Raw genomic sequence first — 26022 nt, 5'->3', positions numbered from 1 at the left:
CTTTTAGGAAAATGTTTGTTAATCATCGTCATAAATTCAAATCTTATCTCATATATATAATGTTATTTAAGATTTATCGCCGTCTACAATAGTATGCACAAACTAAAAAATTAACCCGTCCCAGCAAGAAATTGGAGATCATAGATACAATCAAGAATTTATATAAAATTCAAATAATTGCAGAGATTGGGCTCTAATCTAGATGTTAAAAGGCTCTAATCTAGATAAATTGTTAGTATACTTCTGTATAGGACGTAAATAACTAAATATATAGAAGTTTAAACTACGAGCCATGGAAGAAATAAACACATGTTTCGTGCTCATGTCGACTATAAAAAAGCTAGTGGAGCATCCATCTAGTGTTAAATATGCTGTGTAGTTGTTTCCTAAGCCGCTGCTTTGCAAAAGCTGATACGTACTTGTTTTCTTCTTACCTTTCGCATACCAAAAAGATATTCCAATTCACATTTTGTTAAGTGGGGTAGAATTATATAAAAAGCATCTTCTAGTTCTCACAATGGCTTATATATATAGCATGGCGCTGTTGTAACAGTCACTCTATACTTCAAAACTAAACAATGTTTTCTCTATTCTCCCCTAATTATCAAATTATTAACAAAAAAATTACTGATTAATTAATAATAAACACTATGTCTTATTGACTGAATTTCCATTTATTTTAATAGAAAATTCAAAGTTCTATCAGACATATTTAAGAAACAAATTTTTTTTTTTTAGTTATATTTAACAAAAATCATAATGGAATGAGGTAACTACTTACTACTAATAAATTCCTGGGGGCATTACTCAGTTTAGAAGTTTAGGAGGACTAACTACACGACAGTAGGAGGAAAATTGCCTCTAACCCTATAAAAAGGTTTAATATTGTAGCTTTCCATCCTATACTATGGAGGCATTTGTAGTGTGAACTATAAATTTCAAAATTTGTAATCAACATCCTAATTTTAGGATAATTTGTGATATCCTTTAAGGCTCCAACCATTCAAGTAATAGTCTAATGGTAATAATATCCTTTATGGTGCCTCATATATGTGGTTTGAACGCCATCTCGCCCCTCTTCCCTTCACTATCTACATTTTTAAAAAGGTATTGCACATTACAAATGTTTTTATGGTTTGTGGAGGGTGGACATTTTTAGTACTCTCATAATTTAAGCTTTTAAGAGTTGCCCACCAAATTATCAGTTCTTACACTAATTAAGAGTTGTTAATAATTATGAGTTGTAGTGCACATTTTTTTTTTCCAGTAAGAAATACCTTTTCGTTACTAATTCCATAATTCATGCATGAATTCATTAAGGCTGTGTGTGTTTTAATATTTGTGCACAATTTGACTTTTTTTTTATTTTAAAAAAATTTATAAAAACATCATCTATTGAGAGTATTGAATGCCATATAAGCTATGCTATAAGGGCACTCAATAACCAAAAAAAAAAAAAAAAAAGCCTTCATTTAATAAAAGATGATACATGTAAACATAAGATAGTTCAATAGTGATCGTATATATTTTTGTGAAGCTTAACAATGGAGGTCGAAATCCTTTAATTGACATAGAGCTTGAAAAATAAGGAAGGTTAGACAGTCTATAAACACAAACTTTTGCATTTATTTGTAAATAGTAAGACATGATATTGAATTGTCTAAATTTATAAATGATTTGGTTAGATGTCAAATTATTATTTGTAATTTGTTGATAAATAAAAATAGTCAATTTCTTAGTTAATATTAGATTTGACTTTTCACTAAACAAAATTAGTTAATTTAGTTTTATAAATTAATAAATGAACATGATTTTATGTAGTTAACTCTAATAGTATAGGCTAAATTATAAATTTTTTTTTGGTGATAGGATAAATTATAATTTTTATATAGAAAGAACTCAAATGAAACTTTGATTGAAAACAAACTAAGTAATGTCATGCATTATAAGACAAAAGATATCCCGAGGAACCTCTTCTAATCATGCTCAATTGTAATCTCGATTGTCATGCATAATGCACTACAAGAGAAAACAAAGTAAGTAATCTCAATTGTAATTTAGTTTTTAATTTTAATTATTAGTATAGGTTTTTTTTTTGGTGGGTAAAACTAGATATAGAATTAAAACTAAGAAGACCATAAGGGTTTAGGACAAAGCCTGTTAGAGTACAGCCCACGGCAGTCAGCCTCCACAAAAGATTGCAAGTCCACAGGCAAATAGGAATGCATTACAAAATCTAAAGTTTGCAAAATGCCTAAATTAGCAAGACGATCAACACATTTGTTAGCTTCTCGATAGATATGCCTAATACAAAACCGAGGAAGCCAAGCCATCAGCACCCTGCGATCATCAAACAAAGGGGAAATAACTGAGTTAGCGTATACAGGATTATTTAGAGCATCCACCAAAACTTTAGCATCCAATTCTATAATAATTGCAGCAAGCTTCAACTGGTGGCACAGAAGGAGTCTGTCCCTAAAGGCCCAGATTTCAGCCATAAAGCTATGGACTTTCCTAAGTTTCCTAGAGAACCTCTTTACCCAGTTACCCTTATCATCCCTTATGATGCCCCCTCCCCCTACTGCACCGAGCGCATCATTTGAGGCCTCATCTGTGTTGAGCATCATCCATCCCGCTAACAGCTTTTCCCATCTAACTTGCTTGATGGTCATCCTTGGATTTCATCTCAGACGATTGGCACACAAGAGAAATTTTGTGGCTTGCGAAACGATAAACTTGGCCAAGTTTGGATTAAGGTCCCCGTTATTGAAAACAACTTGGTTTCTCTGTCTCCAAATAAGCCAAATAGCGAAAGGAAAGGTAATGTTCCAAGGAGGTTGATTAGAAGCTTGAATTGTCTTTCTGACCTGTTAGCATTGGAGGCAATCCAATCTCTGGTGTCTTGTGTGAAAAATAAAGTATTTGAGGTCCCAATTCCAAGCTGATACCATGTAGGCTTAACCAAGGCGTAGTCCCGAAGAGCAAGGGTAATGGATTTCGACTCCCTGTGACATCTCAGGCAAGTGGTATTTAAGGCCATACCCCTACTTGAGAGGCACTCCTTGATCAAGGGAGTCAATTCCGTATTGTATTGGCCGGTACCGTTGAAATATACCGTACCGGTAAGCAAACTGGTACATATAAGCCCCTGTTTCGTACCGGAAAAAATGCCGGCCGTACCGGCCAATTTCGGGCAATACCGGCTGGTACAGAAAAAAGTTTTTTATTTTATTTTATTTTTTTATTTTAAGTTTTGTAATTTTTGAATTTTTGTTAAGGCAGAATGGTAACTTATTTTGCATTAACTTATTAGTATTATTTGTTTTCTTAGTATGCAATGGTAACTTTTAAGCTTTTTATTTTTATATTGTGTTTTTTTTCTTCTTTTAATTGATACTAAAGTCTAAAACCATAAATAATTAATTTTGAATTGAGGAAATGTTTTATGGTAAACTTTTTATATTTATTATAATACACACACACACACACACACACACATATATATATATATATATATATTTATTTATTTATTTATAAATATAAAAAATAGCGGTAAACCCAAAACGGTACATCGGTATTGATCGGTATCCGAAATATATCATATTGTTGGCCAAATCGGTACAACCTTCGATACGATATTGACTCCGTTGTCCTTGATGCTGATGCTGAGATGTATGCACCTCCAAATAAACAATTGAACTTTTGGAAAGGATGGAAGTTTCCAAATCCATGAACCCAAGATGGACTCCCAATCCTGACCTTTTGAGGCTAATAAAGAGGCGTTTTTCATATCAAAACCTCCTCTAGTCAATAACTTCCATGATAATTTATCATTGTTTCTTGCTACAACAGAGAGAGGAACTGCTTGAAAGTCCGCTTTGACATCAGCGGGTGGCTCAAATGGAATATAATCCTAGTTCCAGCCTGATGAGGATATCACATCCTTGATCTTAAGATCAGTTGTTGCTTGCGTTAGAGGGCCATGAGTAATTTGCCTAATGGGCCCCAAGTTTGACCAACAATCCCACCAGAAGCTCAAATTGATTTCATTACCTAGAATCCATTTAGTCCATTTTCGAAAAACTCCTTCTCCTTTTATCAATCCTTTCCAAATGGGAGACCCTAGTAGTCTAGCATAATTTCCTGAATTAATTCTCTGCCTAGTATCGTATTTCATTTTGATCACCCTAGCCCACATGCTATTACTCTCTGTGTGCAATCTCTAGTTAAGTTTGGCGAGAAGGGTTATGTTTCTCTCTTTGGCAGATTGTAAGCCCAACCCTTCCAAATCTTTGAGTTTTGTGACTTTTTCCCATTTGACCCAGTGCATTTTCCTAGTCTGTTTAGTGGACCCCCAAAGAAAGTTTCTATTGACTCTATCGATACCTTGGAGGATCTTATTGGGCAGGTGGGCACATTGCATGGTATAGGCTAGAATAGCTGAGGATGACGCTTGGATGAGCACTGATCTCCCAGCCATAGACAAAAGATTTTGCTTTCCATCTCACAAGCTTTTTTTTTTACTCTATCCAAAACGAAGCTGGAATCCTGGTTTCGACTCCCTAGGTGTTTTAAAGGAAAACCTAGGTATTTACCTAAGTTTGGGGTTGAATTAAACCCAAGAATATTTGAAAGGGCCTCTCTCTGATCTGGGTTGACATTGGGAGAGAAGTAAACTCAGGATTTTGTTGCACTAATGGATTGACCTAACTTAGAGCAGAATGCTTGTAATACTTCCTTAATGGCGGCACAATTATCGGGGTCAGCTCTGGCAAATAGGACAAGATCCTTTGCAAAGAAAATGTGCTATAGAAGGCAAGCCCACTCCTGGAAGTTTTAAAAGGAGTCCAACACTTTTGCTCACATTTTGCCTTTATTAAATACCCCAAGTATTCCATGCAAAGGATGAAGAGGTAGGGAAACAGCGGGTCGCCTTGCCTTATGCCTTGGGATGATCGGAAAGGCTCAAGACAACCTCCATTAAACAAAAGAGAGGTGGATACTGAAGAAACACAGCTCATTATTAGATCTATGAGGTTACCCGGGAAGTTAAAATTCACTAGTATCTCCTTCAACTCCACTTGATTTTATCATAGGCCTTCTCCAGATCAATCTTGATGGCCATGTACCATTTTTCCCCCATGGATTTGCTTATGGAGTGAATTAACTCTTGAAGAATGATGATGTTATTAACACCCCTCCTCCTCGAGACAAAGGCAGCTTGGTACGGGGCAACTAAGGTATCAAGATGCGATTTTAGGCGAGCAACAATAATTTTTGAGATGATTTTGTAAACGGAGTTGCAAAGACTAATGGGTCTGTAATTTCCAATAATCTCTAGTCCTTGAACCTTGGGAATGAGCACTATGTTTTTTTTGAGATAATCAGGGACCTTCCTTTCCATAAAGGCTTTCATGACCTCCTCCTTCACTGAGTCCCCCACTGTGAGCCAAAACCTTTGGAAGAACCCCGCATGTAGTGTTGTTAAAAGTGCTGAGCGCACTTAAGCGCAAAGGCCTCATAGAGCCTAGGCACAAAGCACAAAGTGCAAACGCGCGCCTGATTGATGTGAAACACACATTTAAAAAAAAAATTAATTAAAAAAATGAATAATAATCAATACAATAATCAAGTGATCAATTAATCATATAAATTACAATAAAACATTTTATATAATTTATATAACATTTATATAATTCTATTGTGCTTTACAAAATATATGCAACCATGATATTTGATGGCCATGATTACAAAACATGATTGAATCAAAATAGAAGTATAGAACCAAAAAGGCAGAGGCTAAAAAGTACTAGAATGTTAAGTAATGTTATCTTTGCCTAACAAAATATCTTTGCCTAACAAAATCGATGCAAATATGCAATGAAATCCTAATCTACATAATCATCATCAACCTCATCAAGCAAGGGACCATCATCATTTTCATCACAAGATTTGTAGCCCTCATCATTTTCCTCATCATCTTCATCTCCATCATGAGGAGCATGTTGTGAACTTGAACTTGAACCTGTAGCTTGCCCTAATGGTCCCATTCTTGATTTGCAGTTGAATCTTTCTTCTTCAACTCCAAAAGCTCTAGCAACACTGCCCCATATCAAAATATCATCTTTAGACACAAGATCATCTTCAGCAAATTCTTCTACTCTTCCAATCAACCACTCATTGCTATCATCTACATCTTTCAAAGAGATTGGATCAATTGTGTCACGCAAATTATATCTCCGCTTCAAGGCCTATTGTACTTAATATATACCAAATCATTCATCTAGGATTGTGCTAACCTATTTCTTTTCTTGCTATGCACCCACACAATCCATATAACCATATATTAATATGCATAGATGATGATATCATGATAATTAAATCATGAAATAAATTTCACAATTAAGTCCCTAACTTTTTAGTCACTCATATGTTCAAATATACTTTAATTCCGCTCGCACCCTGATGAACTACAAGCTAGGCTAAGAACTTTTACAGCAAATTGTTGTAAACTTGGAGTTGAAGCTCTATAAGCAGACCACCAATTAGCTGTTAAGGAAAATAAAAAATGGTCTTAACTCTTAAGTCTTAACCCTTAACTCAAACTTTATAAGAACTAAATAATTTTTCCATTTAATAAAATGGGCAAACTAATAAGTAACAACTAACAAAAGCTAACAAAGCAAATACTTGGTGCTTTTTTCTTTCTCTGCCTCTTAGCCATTTCCAACCCAAAGAGGCCCTCTTCTCTCTTATATGATGTCAACTCTTCAAGAATCTTATTTTGTTGTTTAATGTTTGGAACTAACCTTTGTATGCATTTGTATAGGCTAGCCATCACCTCTTCATCTCGTTCAATTTCAGAGTGATTATCATAAAAATATTATGGATTCAAGAAATAGTCAGCCACATGCAAATGCCGATGGAGTTGACAATCCTACCTTCGATATATTATTTCAAAGATTTCTTTGTATCTTTCTTCCCTTCCATTAAAATATTTTTCAATTGCTTCTTTAGCTCGATCTATAGCCTCATAAATATATCCCATGGCAGGCCTTTTCTCCCCATCAACCAATCGAAGCACAAACAATAGGACTTGACACTTTAAGGTTATAAACAACAGTGTTCCAAAATGTAGGTATTAGAATTGTTTGAGCCACCCTTTTTCTTGTTAGCTCCTTTGCCCACTTGCTATGGGTCCAATCCTCTGAAGTAAACATCTTTCTCAAGTTTTCATTTTGCTGATGTATACTTGATAATGTGAGAAAGGATGTAGCAAATCGAGTTTTAGCGGGCCTAAGCAAGTTCATTTGCCCTGTAAATTGTCTTATCATGTTTATGAGACTAGTACGATTATATATACACCCAGCAAGCTCAATTGTCCTTTTTTATTGTTCTCATGATTGTAGGAAGCTTTGCAATGTCTTCCAACATCAAATCCAAACAATGGGCAACACATGGGGTCTAATACAAATGAGGTTTTTTTGCCTTCAATAATCGTCCTAATAATGTAAAATATAAGTATGACAATTACTAACAATTAAGAAAAAAATAAAAATAAAATATGAATACTATTTTCTAATTTCATGAGATTAAGATATATAGTTCTATATATAACTTCTTACCTGCCATCACATAACTTGAGTTATTATCAGTTATAACTTGTACAACTTTGTCTTCTCCAATTTTCTCCACCATGCTATCAAGTAGTTGAAACATCCTTTCTCCGGTCTTCATATATGAAGACACATCAATAGACTCGATAAACATGCTTCCCTTAGAGCAATTCACCGAAAAATTTATCAAAAATCTATGACTTTTATCTTTCCATCCATCAGACATAATGGAACATCCAATTCTTGCCCATTCTTCTTTATGGCTCTTCATTATATCATTGGTGTGGACCACTTCCTTTTTCAATAAAGGAACTCTCACTTCATGGTAACTTGGGGCTTCATACCAATTCCATATCGTCCAATGGATTGAATTGCAGCATTGAAACGATCATAATTAACAACATTGAATGGAATTGCTGCTTCATACATCCACCTTGTTATATCAACACAAGCCTTTTCTCTTAACTCTTTCTTGTAAGCATTATTAATTGTTGTTTAGACCCCCTTTCCACTTTTTCCCATTTGTGCTGATTTAAGAGGAGACAAATGCATCCATAGGACCTACATGCCTTGTTTCTTTTTACTAGTGCTACTGTCACCTACATTTTGCACTCGTTTGCCATGAGCATCAACTTTAGCAACCTCATCCTCCTCTTCTTCATCAAAAGCCACATCATCAAATTCAACCGTCAAATTTACTTGCTCTTTTTCTGTTTTTTTTTTTTTCTCAGCATATATTGATTAACTTCTTCCTTCACATGTTCAAGGCACTTTTGACAACTAACAATAGCTCTATAACCTCCAACCAAGTGTTGCTTAAGCATATAAACCCCTCATTTTGCAACTTTCCCACAGAAATTGCAAGTTAAATCATTTTTATTGTTTTGATTAGCTAGATACGCATACTTCCATTCAATATCTTTTCTTGAATTTGAATCTCCAGTAGCCATAATGCATTAATGCCCTATAACTAATTACTAACATTAGTTAATAATTTAATCACTTAATAAATTTAAGAAAAATTCAATATGAGTCTAAGTGCTATGTTGACATCTATTAAAGTAACTAAAGTTACTAAACAATTAACACATATAAATAATTTCATACATTCATACATGTTTTTTTTTTTTTTTTCATGAATGACCCAACTAAGAAAGGGAGGAGCTTTGGGTTTCATTAATGAGGGAAAAAAATGGAATAGGTTTAAGAAAAAAGAAGAAAAAGAAGAAACAGAGGAGCTATGTGACTGGGTCGTGGGTTTCAAAATGAGAGAGAGAGAGAGAGAGAGAGAGAGAGAGAGAGAGAGAATGGAACAGGTTTAAGAAAGGAAAAAAAACAAAAGAAGAAAGAGGAGCTATGTGATTGTGTTGTGGGTTTCAGAATGAGGGGAAAAAAGAAAGAAAGGGGAAGAGAAGAAGATTGAGGACTGGGTTTCAAAAAGAGTAAAAAAAGAAAGGTTTAAAAATGAAGAATATAAAAGAGAGAGAGAGAGAGAGAGACGTACCTTTGAATCTTTGAACTTGATACCGATAGAGCACTGTGATTAGAAGGAAGCAGTAAGGTTGGGAGTGTCTGATTTAGTGTTTGTTTGTGTGGTTGTGGTTAAAAGTTCAAAAATATTAAAAAAGATAGGCTTAGGTGTATGGTAGGACACCACACTATTAGTTTTTATATATTAAATCAATAGCTTATATCAAACATATTTAGATCTAATGGCTAAAAATCAAATCAGGATTTAAAAAAAAAAAAATACAAAAAGCTCAAAAAAGCACACTTTGAGCTTAATAAAAAAGCTCAAAAAAGCGCGCTTTTGTGAGGGCGCTTTGCTTTAGAGGGAAAAAGCCCCAAGGGCTCTACGCTTTGCGCTTAAGCACGCTTTTAACAACATTGCCTGCATGTAAGCTGTCTGGACTCAGAGTCTTGTATGACTTCATTAACCAGAGGGCATCCTTTATCTCCTCCAAAGAAACCATGGTTCCGAGAGAGCAACTAACTTCATCTGATAGATGTGATTTCCAAGAGCTAGTTTGAGTGAAGACCAGAGGAGAGCTCATATGGGAAGAAGTGTACAGGGAAATAAACCCTTCTTTGAAGTGATTCATGACCGCTCTCTCATCTGTGATCCACCCCCATTTCATTTTTTTATCGAGGCTATGTGATTCCTTTTCCTTCTAGCAAGCGTCAACACATTATAAAAAGAGGTATTCCAGTCACTCTAAACTAGCCAGTTAATCCTAGACTTCAACATCCATAGATCTCTTTCCTGGTCTAGGATGAGCTCAAGCTTTTGCTGGAGTTGATGCTCGAGATTAATGAGAAAGGTACAAGGTTGGTTGGCCATTGCTTTTTGAGCACCGTAAATTCTAGCCATTATCCTTCTTTTCTTATGGAAGATGTTGTCAAACTGATATTTATTCAACTCTATTGCATCCTTGGAGAACTTGTCTATGGATTCTGCTAGACTTCCCGTTCTACTCCAAGCTTTTGAGACAATATTCAAGAAGGATAAATCTGATAGCCAACACTTTTGGAATCTGAAAGGCCTGATGAGTCGGATTTCTCAAACAAGCAGCACCTCTATGAGAACAGGACAGTGATCCAAATGACACCTGGGGAGGTGTGTGACTCTTGCATTTGGATAAAGCATGCACCACTCTGGGTTGATGAAGAATCTATCTATCCTCTCCAGAATCAGATTATTGATGTTCCTCTTATTTGTCCAGGTGTACCTGGGTCCTGAGAAGCCCATATCAATCATATTGCATTTGTCTGAGTAATCTTTGAAAAGAAGGGACCGACTAATGCTCACCCTCTACCTCCAAATTTATTTTCCTCCACGTACTAACGGCTCGTTAAAATCCCCAACCATAACCCAGGCCTTATTCTGAAGCTCTGTAACTTTTGTTAGGTTTTCCCACATAATACATCTCTCCTCACTCCTAGGACTAGCATATATAGCAGGAAAAAAAAAAAAAAAAAAAAAAAAAAAAAAAAAAAAAAAAAAAAAAAAAAAAAAAAAAACCAAACAAGGTTAGAGAAAAGTACCTTGACTTCCATATGAATTTCTTGCTCAGTTTTTGCTAGCAACTTGACCTCCACTTTGTCTGAATTCCACAGCAGCCAAAGACCTTCCGCATAGCCAATGGTGTCAGTGTGAATTGCACCATTGAAGGGGAGCCTATCGGTAATCTCCTTTGCCTTATCCCCTCCCAATCTGGTTTCCATTACCACAAGAATTGTTGGATCATAGTTTTGAACAAGTTCTCGAATATGAGTCTGAAAATTAGGCTTTAGCGCGCCTTTGCTATTCCAAATAATGATATTCATGATGAGATGGTGGTCGAGGGTGGGACACTCATCTAAAGGTGGCTTTACTTCCACATCTTTCCTCAGATTCCATCTGATCTTCTCTAGCATCTTTGTCTCCTGACCTTTCCTTGGACTGAGAGTCAGGTAGTGTTCCAAAACCCCTATCTTCAATTCTCGAGCAATCGAGTGTAGGTTGAACACCATTGTAGGCTTGAACACTTGAATGAGCTTGGTATAGTGTCTGTTCCCCATTATGGTTGTAGAAATGGTCTGAGTCTCTAGCATTCTCCTCTCGAATAGTGACTCTGATGGGTTTGTCTCGCATAAGATGGGGATTGGTGAGATCTGAGGAATGGATTGCCAAACTATCCTTCTCTCCTCCTCTGACGTAGGGCCATCTGTTAGAAATTGCCACCATGGGTTTGGCATCACCCCCCGCAATGGATCCGAGAATGGTAAGGAGCCCCTTTTTGCACTCTTCTCCGTTAACGGAAAGATGCTTTTCCACGCTTTTTTTAACTTGTGATTGAACCAACCCATCACTCGAGTGGAATTTCGCCCTTATTTCCTAAATGATCACCTCCTATATTTCGATTACCTCCCTATCCAAGTTTATCGCCCATTTCACCTTTGGCTTCGGCCGTGAATTTGAAAGCTACACTGGGGGTTGGCATGGATCCATGGTTTGTGTTTGAAGGAGCACTAGATTTGAGAGGGGTAGATTTAGAGGAAGAGGGAGCAACTAGAGAGAAAGCGGCACTCTTAGGTTTTGTATCAGATGAGAGATTCCTTGCCACTCCCTTTTTACCCTTTACTGAAGAGGACATCTTTTTATGGGTAGCTTGGGGAGGAAAGGTCAGCCCATGGTTTTGTTGCTTATCTCAACCTGTAGTCATGTTCTCAGAGGCGTTTTGTAGCTCCATCCTGGACTTGGTCATTGGGTCAGGTGAGTTGGGGGCCTAAGATGGTTTTGTGTGTGTTTCATGTGCCCTTCCCACAGACTTAGGCTCCTCTTGCGACACGTGTTTGTACCCTTTTGTATCTTTAAGTGGATAGTGCAACGTCGTCTCCAGACTGATTTGGTAGGTCCTTTCATGGTGGAGCTGGGCTTTGTCCCCCTGTGACCACCTTTTTTTTCTAGTAACAACCAGCCAAGGCCCGTATTGTCCTTCTGCCTCCTCTGTTTCATTCCTATTGAGCATGGTAGTAGCAGACACGTCATTGCATAGTACTGAGGTGTTGTCTTCATGCCCAATGCATGAGGTATCTGCCTTGTCCTTGGGAGACATTTCCAGTCACCGAATCTTTACCCTTATGCACGATGTATGGACAAGCATCTACTTGATACCCCACTTTTCCACACGAGAAGCAAAGCTTCTGAATCCCTTCATAAACCACTGCTTGCTCAAAACGGCCTATGAGAATGGTGTCCACCAATGGTTTGTTGATGTCAATCTGAATGTAGAGCCTAGTATACTTGCCCCGAGCCTCCATCGCTGTGTGCATGTCAATCCTTAGCACCTTACCAACAACCTTCCCTATTTGCTTTAGAACTTCTGCTTCATATAACTCTATAGGCAGCTCGTTCAATCTAATCCACATGGCAATCAATGAAACGTTGGCTGTGGATGGCTTGAAAAAAGGTTCCCCTAGCCTCAAGGAGAGGAAGTGATCCCTGATAAACCATGAGCCTCTCTTCAAAACGTTACCAAGGTCCTTCTTAGAGAAAAAGCAGACTAGAAAGAAACCATAGTCAAGGTCCACGCAGTCCATCCTCCCTATGGGCTTCCACAGCAAGTTAAGTCTGCTCTGCATATATAAGAAACTCACAAACCTTCCCACTAGTTTAACAATGATGGCTTTTGTCCAGGGTTTTCTAATATGTTGCTTGGTTTCCTTTGAAAGCTTGATAGCTACCTGTCCAAGCCTTTCCCTATCAGAGTTTACTTCAACCTCTTTATCATCAGTATCATCCTTTGCATCCATATCATCTACGAAGTCGAAGGCCTGAGCAAAAGCCCCTGGTATTTCACCCACCAGTTTATCTTTGAAAGATGCATTAGACTGGTTCCAAGGACTATGCGTTTCATGGGATGGGGACCTTTCCCCAGAGCTCCTGCTGTACTCAACGTGATGAATATCCTTTACCTTCTTATTGCTACGAGCTAGTTTCACTTCTTCTTTCTTAGAGAGCAACCGAATTTTCGAGGCTATTTTCTTTCTTGAAAATAAAAATGTGTATAGGTTTTTAAATGAGTAAAAAAAACTTGTTAGAGCATTTTTCTCTATACATGAAATGAATAAATTTATCGAAGAAAATGAATCAAGTTTAAACTCATATTATAGTTTAATATTGGCTGAGCTTGTATTTAAAATAAGATTTATACTTTTAATATTTGACTTGATTAAGTTCACACCTTACTTTAAATACTATTTTTTTTTTAGTAATAAGTCACAAAAAGGTCTATGGACACACAATTTGTTATACTCATTTCTATAACTTGTGCATATATTAAGTAGTGATTGAATTGTTTTCAAGGTGGTTCCATATTTTAGTTACAAGTTAACAAATAGAGTAATTCTAATGTCACATAAAATGCCCCAATTTTTACCACAATTATCTTGCATATCAGATTATGATTATCTGCTTGTCATTTTCACATGAACCTATTAATTTTTTTTTTCTACCACTCATAATTTGCCATGTGAACAATTGTAACACAAATTATACTATTTTATGTAATTTTAGATTTTTTATAACAAACATGCATGTAAGGTGCGTGTCTCTAGAAGAGTTTGATAAGCCATATAAACTTTTATAAAATATTTTACAACTGTAAATATGATAAAAAGTAGTAAATGACAGATAATAAAATCATGTCAATTGTTGACTAAAAATGAAATATATTATTGATCAACTGTTTTTATTTATTTATTTATTTTTTATTTCCTAAAAAAAACCGTTTTTTGTAGATACACAGTTGCACGGGATAATATATCGAAACTAAAAAGTGACAAGCCTAACGAGGTGGGCCCACATAAAAACACGAGGGAACTACAGTGCTTTGAGAAGTAATACACTTCAGGACGGCACGCGTGAGCTGTGACTCTGGCAAACACGTGGCCCATTATGACTGGTCCATCATTTTAAAAACAAGTTAAATTCTACCTCTGAAAAACCAAAAACCCAAATGATAGAGAAAGCAATTAACGAAAACTAAACCCAACAGCAAAAAAAAAAAAAAAAAAAAAAAAAAAAAAAAAAAACAAGTTTTCCTCAACAGAAAAGTAGCGATCTCGAAAAGAGAGAGAGAGAGAGAGAGAGTTTTTTCAAACAGAATAGTTAGAGAGAGAAAGCAGGGGAGAGAGAGAGTCGCCGGAATATTTTTGTGATAATCGGCGGAATTTGTGAGCGATCTTTGGCGGCGTTGAAATTAGTGGATCGGAGAATTTGAGCGGAGCGGAGATGGTGAATTCGATGGTGGATAGAGCGACGAGCGATATGCTGATCGGTCCAGATTGGGCGATGAACATCGAGATCTGCGATATGCTCAATCACGACCCTGGGTATGCCTTTTGCAATATCTACCTAATCTTCGTTTTCACTTTTTTTTTTTTTTTTTTTTTTTGGTTTGTGCTAGAATTCAACATTTTCAATTATTCAAATTTCTCTATCTTTTGTGTTATTTTCGCAATTTTGAATTTTTGATGGATTTGAGTTGGGGAAGGTGTTTTAATTTGATCGAACAGTTACCTTTGGCTTAGGAATAAGAACAAAAAAAGAAAAGAAAAGAAGAATTGAATTCTTAACATAAATTTTGAAAGTTGAGGGGTTCGTTGCTTTCATGCCTCTCAAACGGTTAATCAATAAGTTATTTTATTTTATTTTATGTTTTACATTGTGTGAAGCAAAAGAGAGTTGGATTATAGGTAATTGGGTATGTTGTGCCATAATTTGGATCTAGGAATATGAACTGGGTGGTTTAGCTGATGGGTTTAATAAAATTTTGTATCCATTTTGTGATAAAGTTTAGTTTTTGTCTGTGTAATTTGGTGATGAGTGTGTTTGTTCAATAAGAAAGGGGTTGGGGGAGAGGTTGTGGTTTAAATGGACCCACCAGGTATGTGTAATTTACTAATAAAAAAGATCTACAAACTTTTGGGAGTTGTTATATATATATTTGAATGGTTTACTTATGGAAAGGCACAGAAAGATAGGATTCGAAAGAAGAAATTCGCTTAAAGATTGTAGTAACCCATATTGATGAAAGGATGAGAGAGAGTAGAGGAGAGCAATTAATGGGAAGAAAGAGTAGTTGATCAAGAATAAAGGAACAGAAAGAAGGTAGAGGAAGACCAAAAATCACATTAGTAGAAGTAATAATAAAGGACACGTCCATTAGAGAAGTAACAGAGAATATGATTTCAGATAGAATATAATGAAGGAAAAGAATATATGTGGCCGACCCAAAATTTTTGGGACTAAGGCTTTGTTTGTTGTTGTTTAGTTAGTTGGGATAAAATGCAGCTCATGGTTGGTTATTTGTGATCATATAGCCAGTTGGGTCATTTAAACGATTAGGATTTCAATCATTTGAATGGTTTACAAACTTTTGGGAGTAGTTATATTTATATTTATTTGAATGGTTTGGTTATTTGGGATAAAATGCAGCTCATGTTTGATAATTTGTGATCATATAGCTGGTGGGTTCATTTGAATGATGAGGATTCCAATCATTTGAATGGTTTTAAAATAATTTTTCTATTAGGGAAAGTATGGATACGGTCATGATACTTTGTGTTCACTATTGTGAACATAGAGTTCTTGTTTCTTTATTAATAATTTCTCTTTACCTATAAAAAAAAGTGTGGATATGGTCAATATAAACTTGTTTGTAAGAACTTAAGAATGCCATCGTATGACTTCATCTTGTTGTTGTAATGCACTAATGGTTGGAAACGATGAATTGTACGAAGGTGGCATATATATATATATAAATAAAGGTTGTACTTCTTCCGCTACATGTTGCCTGGTGGCTCCCTATGATGAAATAGGGTCCTACAAATCATTGGGCTACAAGGGGAACCACATGCTTGGTTTGCGTATTCATTTTTAATTCTAGCACTTGTGTTTGAGGGCGTAAATGGAGTTATATGTGTTGATATTCATTGTCTTTCTCATTCAATTTTCCTAAGTTTAGAATTCTTTTCTTTATCATATTTTTTTAGGCAAGCAAAGGATGTTGTTAAAGGTATTAAGAAGCGCATTGGCAGTAAGAATCCAAAAGTTCAACTGCTTGCCTTAACAGTAAGTTCACAAAACTTGATATTGATACACATCTATGTGCGCGCACACATGCACACACAGAGATATGTATAAGTATATGAATTAAAAAAAAAAATGTAAATACGGTTGATTTTTGTGACCTCTTTCCACTTGTGTTAATTTTTATTTATGTAGAGGTATGTACTGTATACATTATAAATTATGTAGAAAAATATTGGTTATATAAAGATGTGTGTGTGTATCCACTTTATAGTGTTTCTCTTCACATCCTGTTATTTTCGTTGGGAGACTACTTGGCAGAGCTTGTGTTCATATTACTTTCTCCATTGTTCAGGGTCAGTTATTTATGGAAATTGAGAAGGGTTATGTGTGCTGTTTGAGGCTTTGAACGGGCCTTTGTTTTGTGTAGTATGCTGGACTTCTGGAGCATGGGGAACTCTTTTAGGATATATCAAGACATAAAGTTGGCATTTGGGGAAATGGATTTAGTTGGTATGGTGTGGATAAAGTTTAAGACAAGACTTACTTATCAAAAAAAAAAAAAAAAAAAGTTTCAGACAAGACAGTCTGTTTAGACTGCTCTCTTCTATGGTGATTTTTTAGAGGGTAGTGGGTTATACCTGAGATTTTTTTATAAATATTTTCTCAATGGAAGATGGTCCAAACATTTTGATGACTGCAAATGGTTGATTTTTGGGAGAAATTTTCTTAGATTAATTTGCTTAACCTTGACACCGGTTTTATCATACACAAGATGATAATTGCAAAACTGATGAACTGTTATCTTCACCTCAACCTTGACACCGGTTGAGGTGAAGATATTGCACATGCCTAGCTTGCTTAAAATGGTGTGAAAAACTTTACTTGATTCATTCTCCTTTAGTTAAGATGTCTGCCAGTTGCTTTCTTATCTTCACAAATGGAATACAGATAATGTCTTCATCTAGCTCCTCCTTGATTAAATGTCTGTCAATTTCAATGTGTATCCTGTCAATGGAATACAGGATTGTGAACAATATTAATAGTTGTCTTGTTGTCACAATACAATCACATAGGTTCTCGTGTGTTAAACCCCTGCCTTTTCAACATCATTTTCACCTAAAGAATACCATGAACAACTGCATGGAATTTTGTCTCTGCACTGGACATGGCTACAATGGCCACCTGTTCCTTACTTCCCCAAGTGACCAAATTTCCTCCAACAAAGGTGCAATACCCTGAGTTGGATATCCTATCTGTAATTGAACCTACCCAGTCAGCATATGTATAGGATTATATTGATAAGTGATCATGATTAGAAAAGAGTAATCCTAACAGGAGCTGATTTCATATGTCGAAGCATAGGAAGTCTTACTAATGGCAAAATCGTAAATGTTGGGCCTTTTTAATTTAACTAAATCGGATCTATCAAACCTCTTCACTTTCACATGCAAAGACCGCCAATCCTTCCTCCATCGCACATGCCCACCACTCCACAGTGTGGCCTTTACGTTGCCCCTCCACCTGTTGTGTGATCCACTTAGTGCCTCTCTCGATCTCAGTTGGGGTCAATTTCAACGATTTAAAAAAAAAATTATAAGTTTATTTAATAAGGGAAGTCTAAAAAAGGAGAGCTTCCTGAATAATTACACACGAAAGTCCCAAAGATCTAAAAAATAAACTAACAAGTTACAAGATAACTGCTCCCTCCAAATCACCCACATGAGACAATGAGGAACCACAATACATATGATGCTATTACTATGCTTCCCATACAACCAATGCCTACAAATATAGACATCTAACACCCTCTTCAACATCACCCAATAAACCACAAAATCCAGTACTTGTCACACATTAAGACAACATACTACCACTAACCTAACCCAAACTATTCTTTCACCATTCTCAATGTCTTCCACTGTTTGCCTTGTTGGATTTGGAAAAATATTGAACTCCCATACTAAAATTTATCAAGCATAAAAAATAAAGTCAAGTAAATATGATTTTTATTTGTCAAAATAAAAAATTAATGATAATATTGCAATTATTAAGCATAGGCTAAATAAATTTTATATTGTCTAATAAAGGGACAAATTTGGCGAGCTCACTAAATTGATTAAAGTGGAGATCCCTTGGTGTATGTTTTTTGCAAATGATATAGTTTTAGACTTTTTGTGGATAAAACTAGACGTGGATCTAATTTCACGTTAGAAACTTGGTGAGACATGTTAGAATCTAATGGCTTTCTGTTAATTAAGACTAAAACAAAGGACATGGGGTGTAAGTAAATGTAGAAACAAAGATGAAGGAGCCATAAGACTTGATGGCCGAGATACCAAAGAATGAGAGCTTTTGATAGCTTGGATCAATAATTCATAATGATGGAGAGATTAAAGACGACGTGAATCATAAGATAAGAGTAAGGCAGGTGAAGTGAAAAAATGCATAAAGAGTATTGTGTGATCTTAGAATACCTATTAAGTTAAAGGTGCAATTTTATGAGATTGCTATAAAACCAGTTATACTCTATGGTACGTAATGTTGGGCTGCTAATAAATGAGTGGAGTTGAAATGAGACTGTTAAGATGGATAAGTGGAAAAATACAAGGAAATATATCATTCAAAATGAGGAGAGTTGCTTAAAGATAGGGGCGACCCATATTGATGAAAACATGAGAATCGCTTGAGATAGTTTGATCACAAAGGAGAGTAAGTTGATTCATGTTGAGGGAACGAAAGAATGTAGAAGAAGACCAAAAATAATATTAATTGAAGTAGTAAAAAAGGACATGTCAATCAAGAAAGTAACAGAGAGTATGATTTCATATAAAATGAAGTGATAGAAAAGAATTTATGTGCCTTACCTTGACTAGTCTGTTAAGGATCCATAATTGACTTCAAAAAACAGTTTTAAAGTTTTGTTTTTCCAAATAAATTTATTAAAAAAAATAGGAAATAATTTCCTGTTCTCACCTTGAAAACATGTTTTTTAGAATAAAGAGTTGGAAAATGATCTGGTAAAGCACTATATCTTTTGTCATTTTTAACAACTTTGTTTTACAGAGGACCAACTGACTGGTGCTACATTTGTAAACCTAATGTGGAGTCATGGATTATCTTTTTTTACATTGTGTAATTGCGTGGAAGGTGTAGCAATTAGTTTTTTGTTTTTGTTTTTTTTTTTTTTTTGGGGGGGTAAGTTAGGTATTGCCAAAATTTGTGTTGCTCTTTTGGCTTCTTGGAAGGGGAATTATGGAAAACTTAACAGAGGAGATTTGGAAGGTAGTTCCTTTGTGCCTAATGTGGAGCAGTTGGAGGGAAAGGAATTTACACACTTTTGAGGGAAAATCTATCGGTGGTACAGCTCAAGGTTTTATGAGTGGACTTGCTACTAGTCAATTATATTTTTTGTTTCTTTGAATTTCTAGATAATATGAATTTCAGATGTTAATTTCTTTGTATTTCTTTTTTGGTTCTTCCTTTGTATATTTCTTGTGTACTAGGGTTTCTCCCCGTTTTGCGCTTCTCTTTTTTATTTTATTTAAATGAAATTCGTTTACATATACAAGAGTTTGGTTGCTGTATTCTAGCTTTTGGAGACAGTCATAAAGAATTGTGGGGATATTGTTCATATGCATGTGGCAGAGAAAGATGTTCTTCACGAAATGGTGAAGATAGTAAAAAAGAAGGTAAGAATGTTTCTAGAATATTTTAGTTGCAGCCAAATGTTGTTTTTATTATTTACACTCAATTTGTATAATCTGTTCATAGTATTTCTGATTTATATTGTAGCCCGACTTCCATGTCAAAGAGAAAATATTGATCCTGATAGATACTTGGCAAGAAGCATTTGGAGGACCAAGGGCAAGATATCCACAATACTATGCTGCATACCAAGATTTGTTGGTATGTCTACTTAAGTTTTTCTCTTCAAGGTTTTCAGTCACAGAATTTTTACATAGTTGATGAGCAATGAGATAAGAATCTTTTATGCACTACTAAATGAGCATGAATTTGTCATTTCAGTTCCATTACACTGTCATAGTGCTTATTCTCATAATTAGTTTTTAACATTCTCTGAGTCAAAGCACTTATTTGTTTCAGCGTGCTGGGGCGGTATTCCCTCAGAGATCTGAGAGGGCTGCGCCTGTATTCACACCTCCCCAAACACAACCTTTGACATCATATCCTCAGAATTTGCGCAATCCTGATAATCAGCTAGAGACAGCTGAGTCATCTGCAGATTCTGAGTTTCCAACCTTGAGGTACGTCCGTAGCTCTGTTATGTTGCTTGAACGGAAACTAACCTGACAATCATTTTGGTAGTCAACATATAAATTTATCTGGCTACTTGAGATGGTACTTCTCTATTAGTTGCCCATGATTGGATGATGGCAAGACTGTTATTTGATTTTTGAGCACATCTGAATGTGGGGCAGTATGTGTTTTACTTATCAATTTATATAGCCAGCATGTGATTTTGCTTGATTTTCAGGCCAAGTGTTCTATTCTGTCCTGTCCTTCGCTTGCAGATGAATTCAATAATTTCCCTCTCCCCCTGATTGAACTCAATATATTAATTGAGGATAAAATTGTGTTTCCTGGTCTCATCTTGTCCTTTGCATAGTTAGTGGTAGAATATCCTTCCACTACTCATTTAGTTCTCAAGCATTCAGGAACCAGAATTTAGATAAATTTGATCCATTGGGCTCGATTAAAGGGGACTTGAAGTAGCATGATGCTGATGTTTTAAATATTTTTCCCTATGAAAGTGAACAGAGGGATGTTCTTTGGATCAGAAGATTTGTTTGGTCAATATAAGAATGAGCATAAACTAATTTTTTCCAGTGCTGATGAGTGCATAACATTATATGCCCTTTTTAATCGTTTTTTATCAACTAATGTCATTTTTTTAATGGAAAATTCTTTTGTTAGCCTGTCAGAAATTCAGAATGCACGTGGTATCATGGATGTCCTTGCAGAAATGCTAAGTGCAATAGAGCCAGCAAACAAAGAGGTATATTTGAAACGTGAAGAATATTGAAACTAAACTACCATTATCATGTGATCAATGCATCAGTAATATAGAGCTGAATGCTTAACAAATACACTATTATCTTCATCAAAACTGCACTGCTATAACTTGATTTGGATCATAATTTTAATTTCTCTAGTTTATAATGTTACGCAATATTTTTGTGCATATAAATTTCAAACAATTAACACCAAATCCTGGAAATATTTCTCACTTTTTTTAGTGCATATTACAATTCTCTTATCCAATCTCTGTTTGCATGCTGGAAAATATTCGTTCTAATTTGCAGGGGCTTAGGCAAGAGGTTGTTGTCGACTTGGTGGAACAGTGTCGTACATACAAGCAGAGAGTGGTGCATCTTGTTAACTCGACTTCGTAAGACCTTGCTTCTGTTTACATTACTCAAGTTCTTTTATAAATAGATCCAGGCTTGGCTCTTCAGCCATTTTAGTAATGCCTGTAAAAGCCGCCCTTTATTCAGTTTTATTTCTTCTTCTTACCATGATGTATCACATGTGGAGATGTTTTTTTGTGTTATCATGTTGGTATTCTGATGTGTTGTCCCTTCCAGTGCCCTCAGTTTTTTTTTTTTTTTTTTTTTTTTTTTTTTTTTTTTTGGGGGGGGTGGGGGGGTGGTTTCAGAATGATGTTGGCATTACTCTTGGATGTGCTTCTCTGTTTGTTTTTGACTAGATTTGTTAACACTGTAGTAAGTGCCTATGTTGGCTAATGGTTCCAATCCTGAACCTGGCTTAATGCCAGTTCATTGGGAAACAGTTCTCTTTGACACAATTAGTTAAATCTTTCAGCATGGTCTCTCTCTAACATGCGTGCATATTTTACAAACATACACATACATTGGTTGTGTGTGTTTTTGTCCAGCATCATCTACCGACTTTCAGCAATGACATTATTTTTTCGAAAAGTCCTTTCTTTAGTGAGCAAATCCCACAACCCTGTGAAATGTTATGTGGATTTATATAGGTAATGTATTTGGTTATCACAATCATAATTTCATCTATCTCTTCAGGGATGAGTCACTGTTGTGTCAAGGACTATCGCTGAATGATGACTTGCAGCGAGTACTGGCCAGGCATGAAGCTATTGCATCAGGAACTTCTGTTCAAATGGAGAAAACCAAGCCTGAACCAGTTAGATCACTCGTTGATGTTGGTGGTCCTCTGGTTGATGCTGGAGATAATACTAAACAGCCTGACGGGAGGTAATAGGGCTTTCTTGAACTGTTTACATTCACTGCACTATCTATTGTAGTATGATAACTAAATCCACAGGTAAACTGTGTAATTGTTGAGATTGACCTAATGTAAAAATCATCATATTTTATTACTTATAATTCTATTAGTTTTATTACATCAATTACAAAGAGATCTAATAAGAAATCTTTTAAGTAGGTATTCACTGCCTATGTTTTTTTTTCCCTTTGTTGACACTGCTAGGTTTAATGATTGGTTTTTACTTTTTATAAACAATTGAAGTTCTAAATTCCTTTTTACTAATTAAGAAAAAGGTTGTGAGTCACGTATTGTGCCCTTTTATAAATGAAATTGGTGTTCTAAATGCAGCACTATTTATAGATGTGAATCTTTGTCCTGCATCTTCTCTTGTCATTGTTGTTTTTAATGGAAGCATGTTGCTTGTTGGTCTTACATACATCTCGAAATTGATAATGGGTCTCTGCTGGCCTGTAACTCCTGGGACTCTCTGAAGTTCTAGATCTTTCTTTTTGCTAGTTCTTTTCCCATCCTTTGTTCTTCTTTTAGATTTTTTGTAGCGCAAATTGAACTAGGGTCTTGAGAAATTTTTAGTGAATTTCACCAAGGATTTGTGGAATTCACATTTTTGCAAGTGCTTGGTTGAAAATTTCTGGCCATTGCACAACGTTGGATTATATGCATCTTGCCTTCAAGTTCCACCTTTTGAGCCTACTTGTTTTTGGAATGTTTTGAATCAAAACTAAAGGTGCTCGAAATTGGAAGGGATTTTTGAGTTGTGTGTGTGTTGCAAACCTGATCCTTTCAGCATACAAACTGAGGACCTAATGGCCTTTCCCTCACATAAGCAAAGGGTTGAGTGGAAGGTCATGGTCCTGTCAAGTAGGGTCACATGAGTTTTATTTGCATATAAAAGGAGAAGTTTTGATGAAATTTAGTACATTGATCAGATACCATCTGGTTATTTGAGCTGTAAGAGGCTAAGAGCTGGACTTTTATGCAGATCCACTTCAAGTGCCAGTGCAGGGGCACAGCCACTGAACCAGTTGTTGCTTCCTGCACCTCCCGTAACTAATGCTGCAGCTCCTTTAGCAAGGGTTGATCCCAAAATGGACCTGCTGAGTGGTGATGACTATAGTTCACCAAAGGCAGATAATTCACTTGCTCTTGTTCCTGTCGGGGTACAGCAGCCAAACACTCCTTTGTCTCAGCAGAATGCCCTTGTTCTTTTTGACATGTTTACAGATGGTAACACTCCAAATTCTGTCAATACTCAATCTGCCAATCTGGCTGGACAAAGCAATCATTTGGCTCATCAAACCCAACAGCAGCAGAATACTCATTCTCCCCAAGGTGGATTTTACTCAAACGGAAGTGCCCCAAATGTTGGGTCGCCTCAGTATGAACAGTCAGTGTACATGCAAGGGGCTGGTTCAGCCTGGAATGGCCAGATCCCCCAGCAGCAGCAATCTCCTTCGTCAGTCTATGGTGTGGTTCTCACTTACATATATGCTATTTTTTACTATAAATACATATTGCTTTTGACAGATCCTATTTAGCCATATTCTCCTGTCTCAGCCAAAGCAGTCTCAGCATGCCACATCACTATCATGTCAAAAACTTGTTAATGTTCACAATAAATGCAGGATCCTTACATTTTATGTTTTCACCAACTAGTGTGCTGTGATGTGCTGGGCTCAAATTGTCAGCTTTTATCATGCAAATGCTTGGATTTGTGTGCTGAGAATGATGGACAGGAACTTAAATGCTTACTTTTGAACAGGTGCTCAAAGCAGTGGGTCATTTCCACCACCACCTTGGGAAGCTCAGCCAGTGGACAATGGTAGCCTTGTAGCAGCTGCTCAATACCCTCAACCGGTGCAAGCTGGTCAGGTGGTTGTCACTCATCCTCTGGGATCACAACCAATGAGGAATGATCAGGTGGTAGGTATGTATATCCAGCCAATTACAGGTGGCCATTTGTCGGCAATCAATGGCCAGGTTGCTCAGAGCCAGCAGTTGGGTTTGCACTCTCAGCCGATCCAGGGAGGGCCATATATGGGAATGGTTCCGCAGCCAATGCAGCCTGCCCAAATGATGCCTACGTATCCTCAACAGATGTATGGTAACCAATATGCGGGCTATGGCTATGGCTATGGTCAGCAACAAGGGATGCAATACGTAGAGCAGGGAATGTATGGTTTATCTGTTAGTGACAACAATGGCTCGAGAAACTCTTACCAGGTTCCTACTTCATCTTATGTCACACCTAGCAAACCTTCTAAGCCGGAGGATAAGCTATTTGGGGACCTGGTTAATATGGCAAAAGTGAAACCAACGAAACCCACTCCTGGAACAGCCGGTAGTATGTGAAGTCATGAAGATTTCGTGATTTTTTTTTTCATCCTTTTTTTTTTTTTTTTTTTTTTTTAATTTTTTTTTTACGGTTTGCTAACTGGTTTCCTTGTCTTATTATTTTTTTTCCTTTTAATTTTTCAATATATATAGTTTTTGCTTTTGACCCACATTTGTGTTGTTTATCTAGCATTGGAATCATGTATATTCCTTGTAGAGAGAGAGAGAAAAAAAAGGGGATACCTCCCTTTGGATTAGGATGGCATAAACGATATTTGGACTTTATTTCCTTCTATTAGTTGGAAGCATTCTTTCTTTTAGATACCTCCATTCGTTTTTTTCTTTTTTCATAGATGATTTCATTAAATTTTTCTCTTACCCTGGCTATACCTGGGAACTTTTAATGCGCAATGAATTTGAGGGGATAAGAAGTAGGCTCAACTTCTATCTCTATTAGAATGGCGCACACAAGAGGGTCGTTAGGATACTGTGTATAGATTTTAGATGCAATAAACCTTCAATTACAATACGAATATTTTGTAAGCAAGCAGATATGAAGTTCACTCCAAATTCATATTTTATTCCCATTTGTAAATCATGCATTCTTATCTGAAGAAATTTTAATAAAGCCTTTGGATCTGTAGCACATGTTTGTTTGGCTAAGTAATTTAATATAAGGTGAAAAGTAGCATGTCCTATAGTTTATCGTTGTACCTATACGCATTTGAAGAAAGTTTTGATTTCCTGTGCAGAGAGTTTGTTCTTCCACAATATTTAATGGATTATATTTATGTTTGTTTAGAACCTTTCCCAGTCGAGAAGGTATACATTGGAATGCAATCATGCCCCTTTAAATTCAAGGCAAGTGTTTGAAAAAAAAAATTCCCATTAATCTTAAAAGAGTTACTATTACTTTTAATGATTTGAACAGTTGAAACATTTCTTTATGCCCATGATGTAATCATAAACATTTCTGCTCCTCATCTAGCTCCATCCAGGTTTAAATAAATAAATAAATAAATATATATATATATATATTTATATATATATATATATATTATGATCAGAAGTGATTTGGCCTAATATCAATTTACTTCTTTTTTTATTTTTTATTTATTTATTTTTTTTTGAAAATTGATATTATCAATAATGTGCCTAGGGATGGCTAAGGGTGAGGTGGGTCAAATAATGATTATCATCTTCGTC

The 26022-nt window shown here is 36.0% G+C and overlaps 1 protein-coding gene across 1 annotated transcript; it reads left to right on the top strand.

The window, feature by feature from the left end:
- The first annotated feature begins 14122 nt into the window (after nt 1-14122).
- On the top strand, nt 14123-25140 carry LOC126710577 (TOM1-like protein 9). The gene is made up of 10 exons (XM_050411108.1): nt 14123-14492; nt 16155-16233; nt 19785-19883; nt 19987-20100; nt 20299-20459; nt 21130-21211; nt 21519-21604; nt 22260-22451; nt 23465-23949; nt 24245-25140. Exons 1-10 carry the CDS (start codon nt 14392-14394, stop codon nt 24832-24834), a joined length of 1989 nt encoding a protein of 662 aa, XP_050267065.1. The 5' UTR covers nt 14123-14391; the 3' UTR covers nt 24835-25140.
- The last annotated feature ends 882 nt before the right edge of the window (nt 25141-26022 follow it).

The sequence above is a fragment of the Quercus robur genome, chromosome 12, assembly GCF_932294415.1.
Source record: "Quercus robur chromosome 12, dhQueRobu3.1, whole genome shotgun sequence".
Classification (NCBI taxonomy): Eukaryota; Viridiplantae; Streptophyta; class Magnoliopsida; order Fagales; family Fagaceae; genus Quercus; species Quercus robur.
This window is presented reverse-complemented; position numbering and strand designations above follow the sequence as displayed.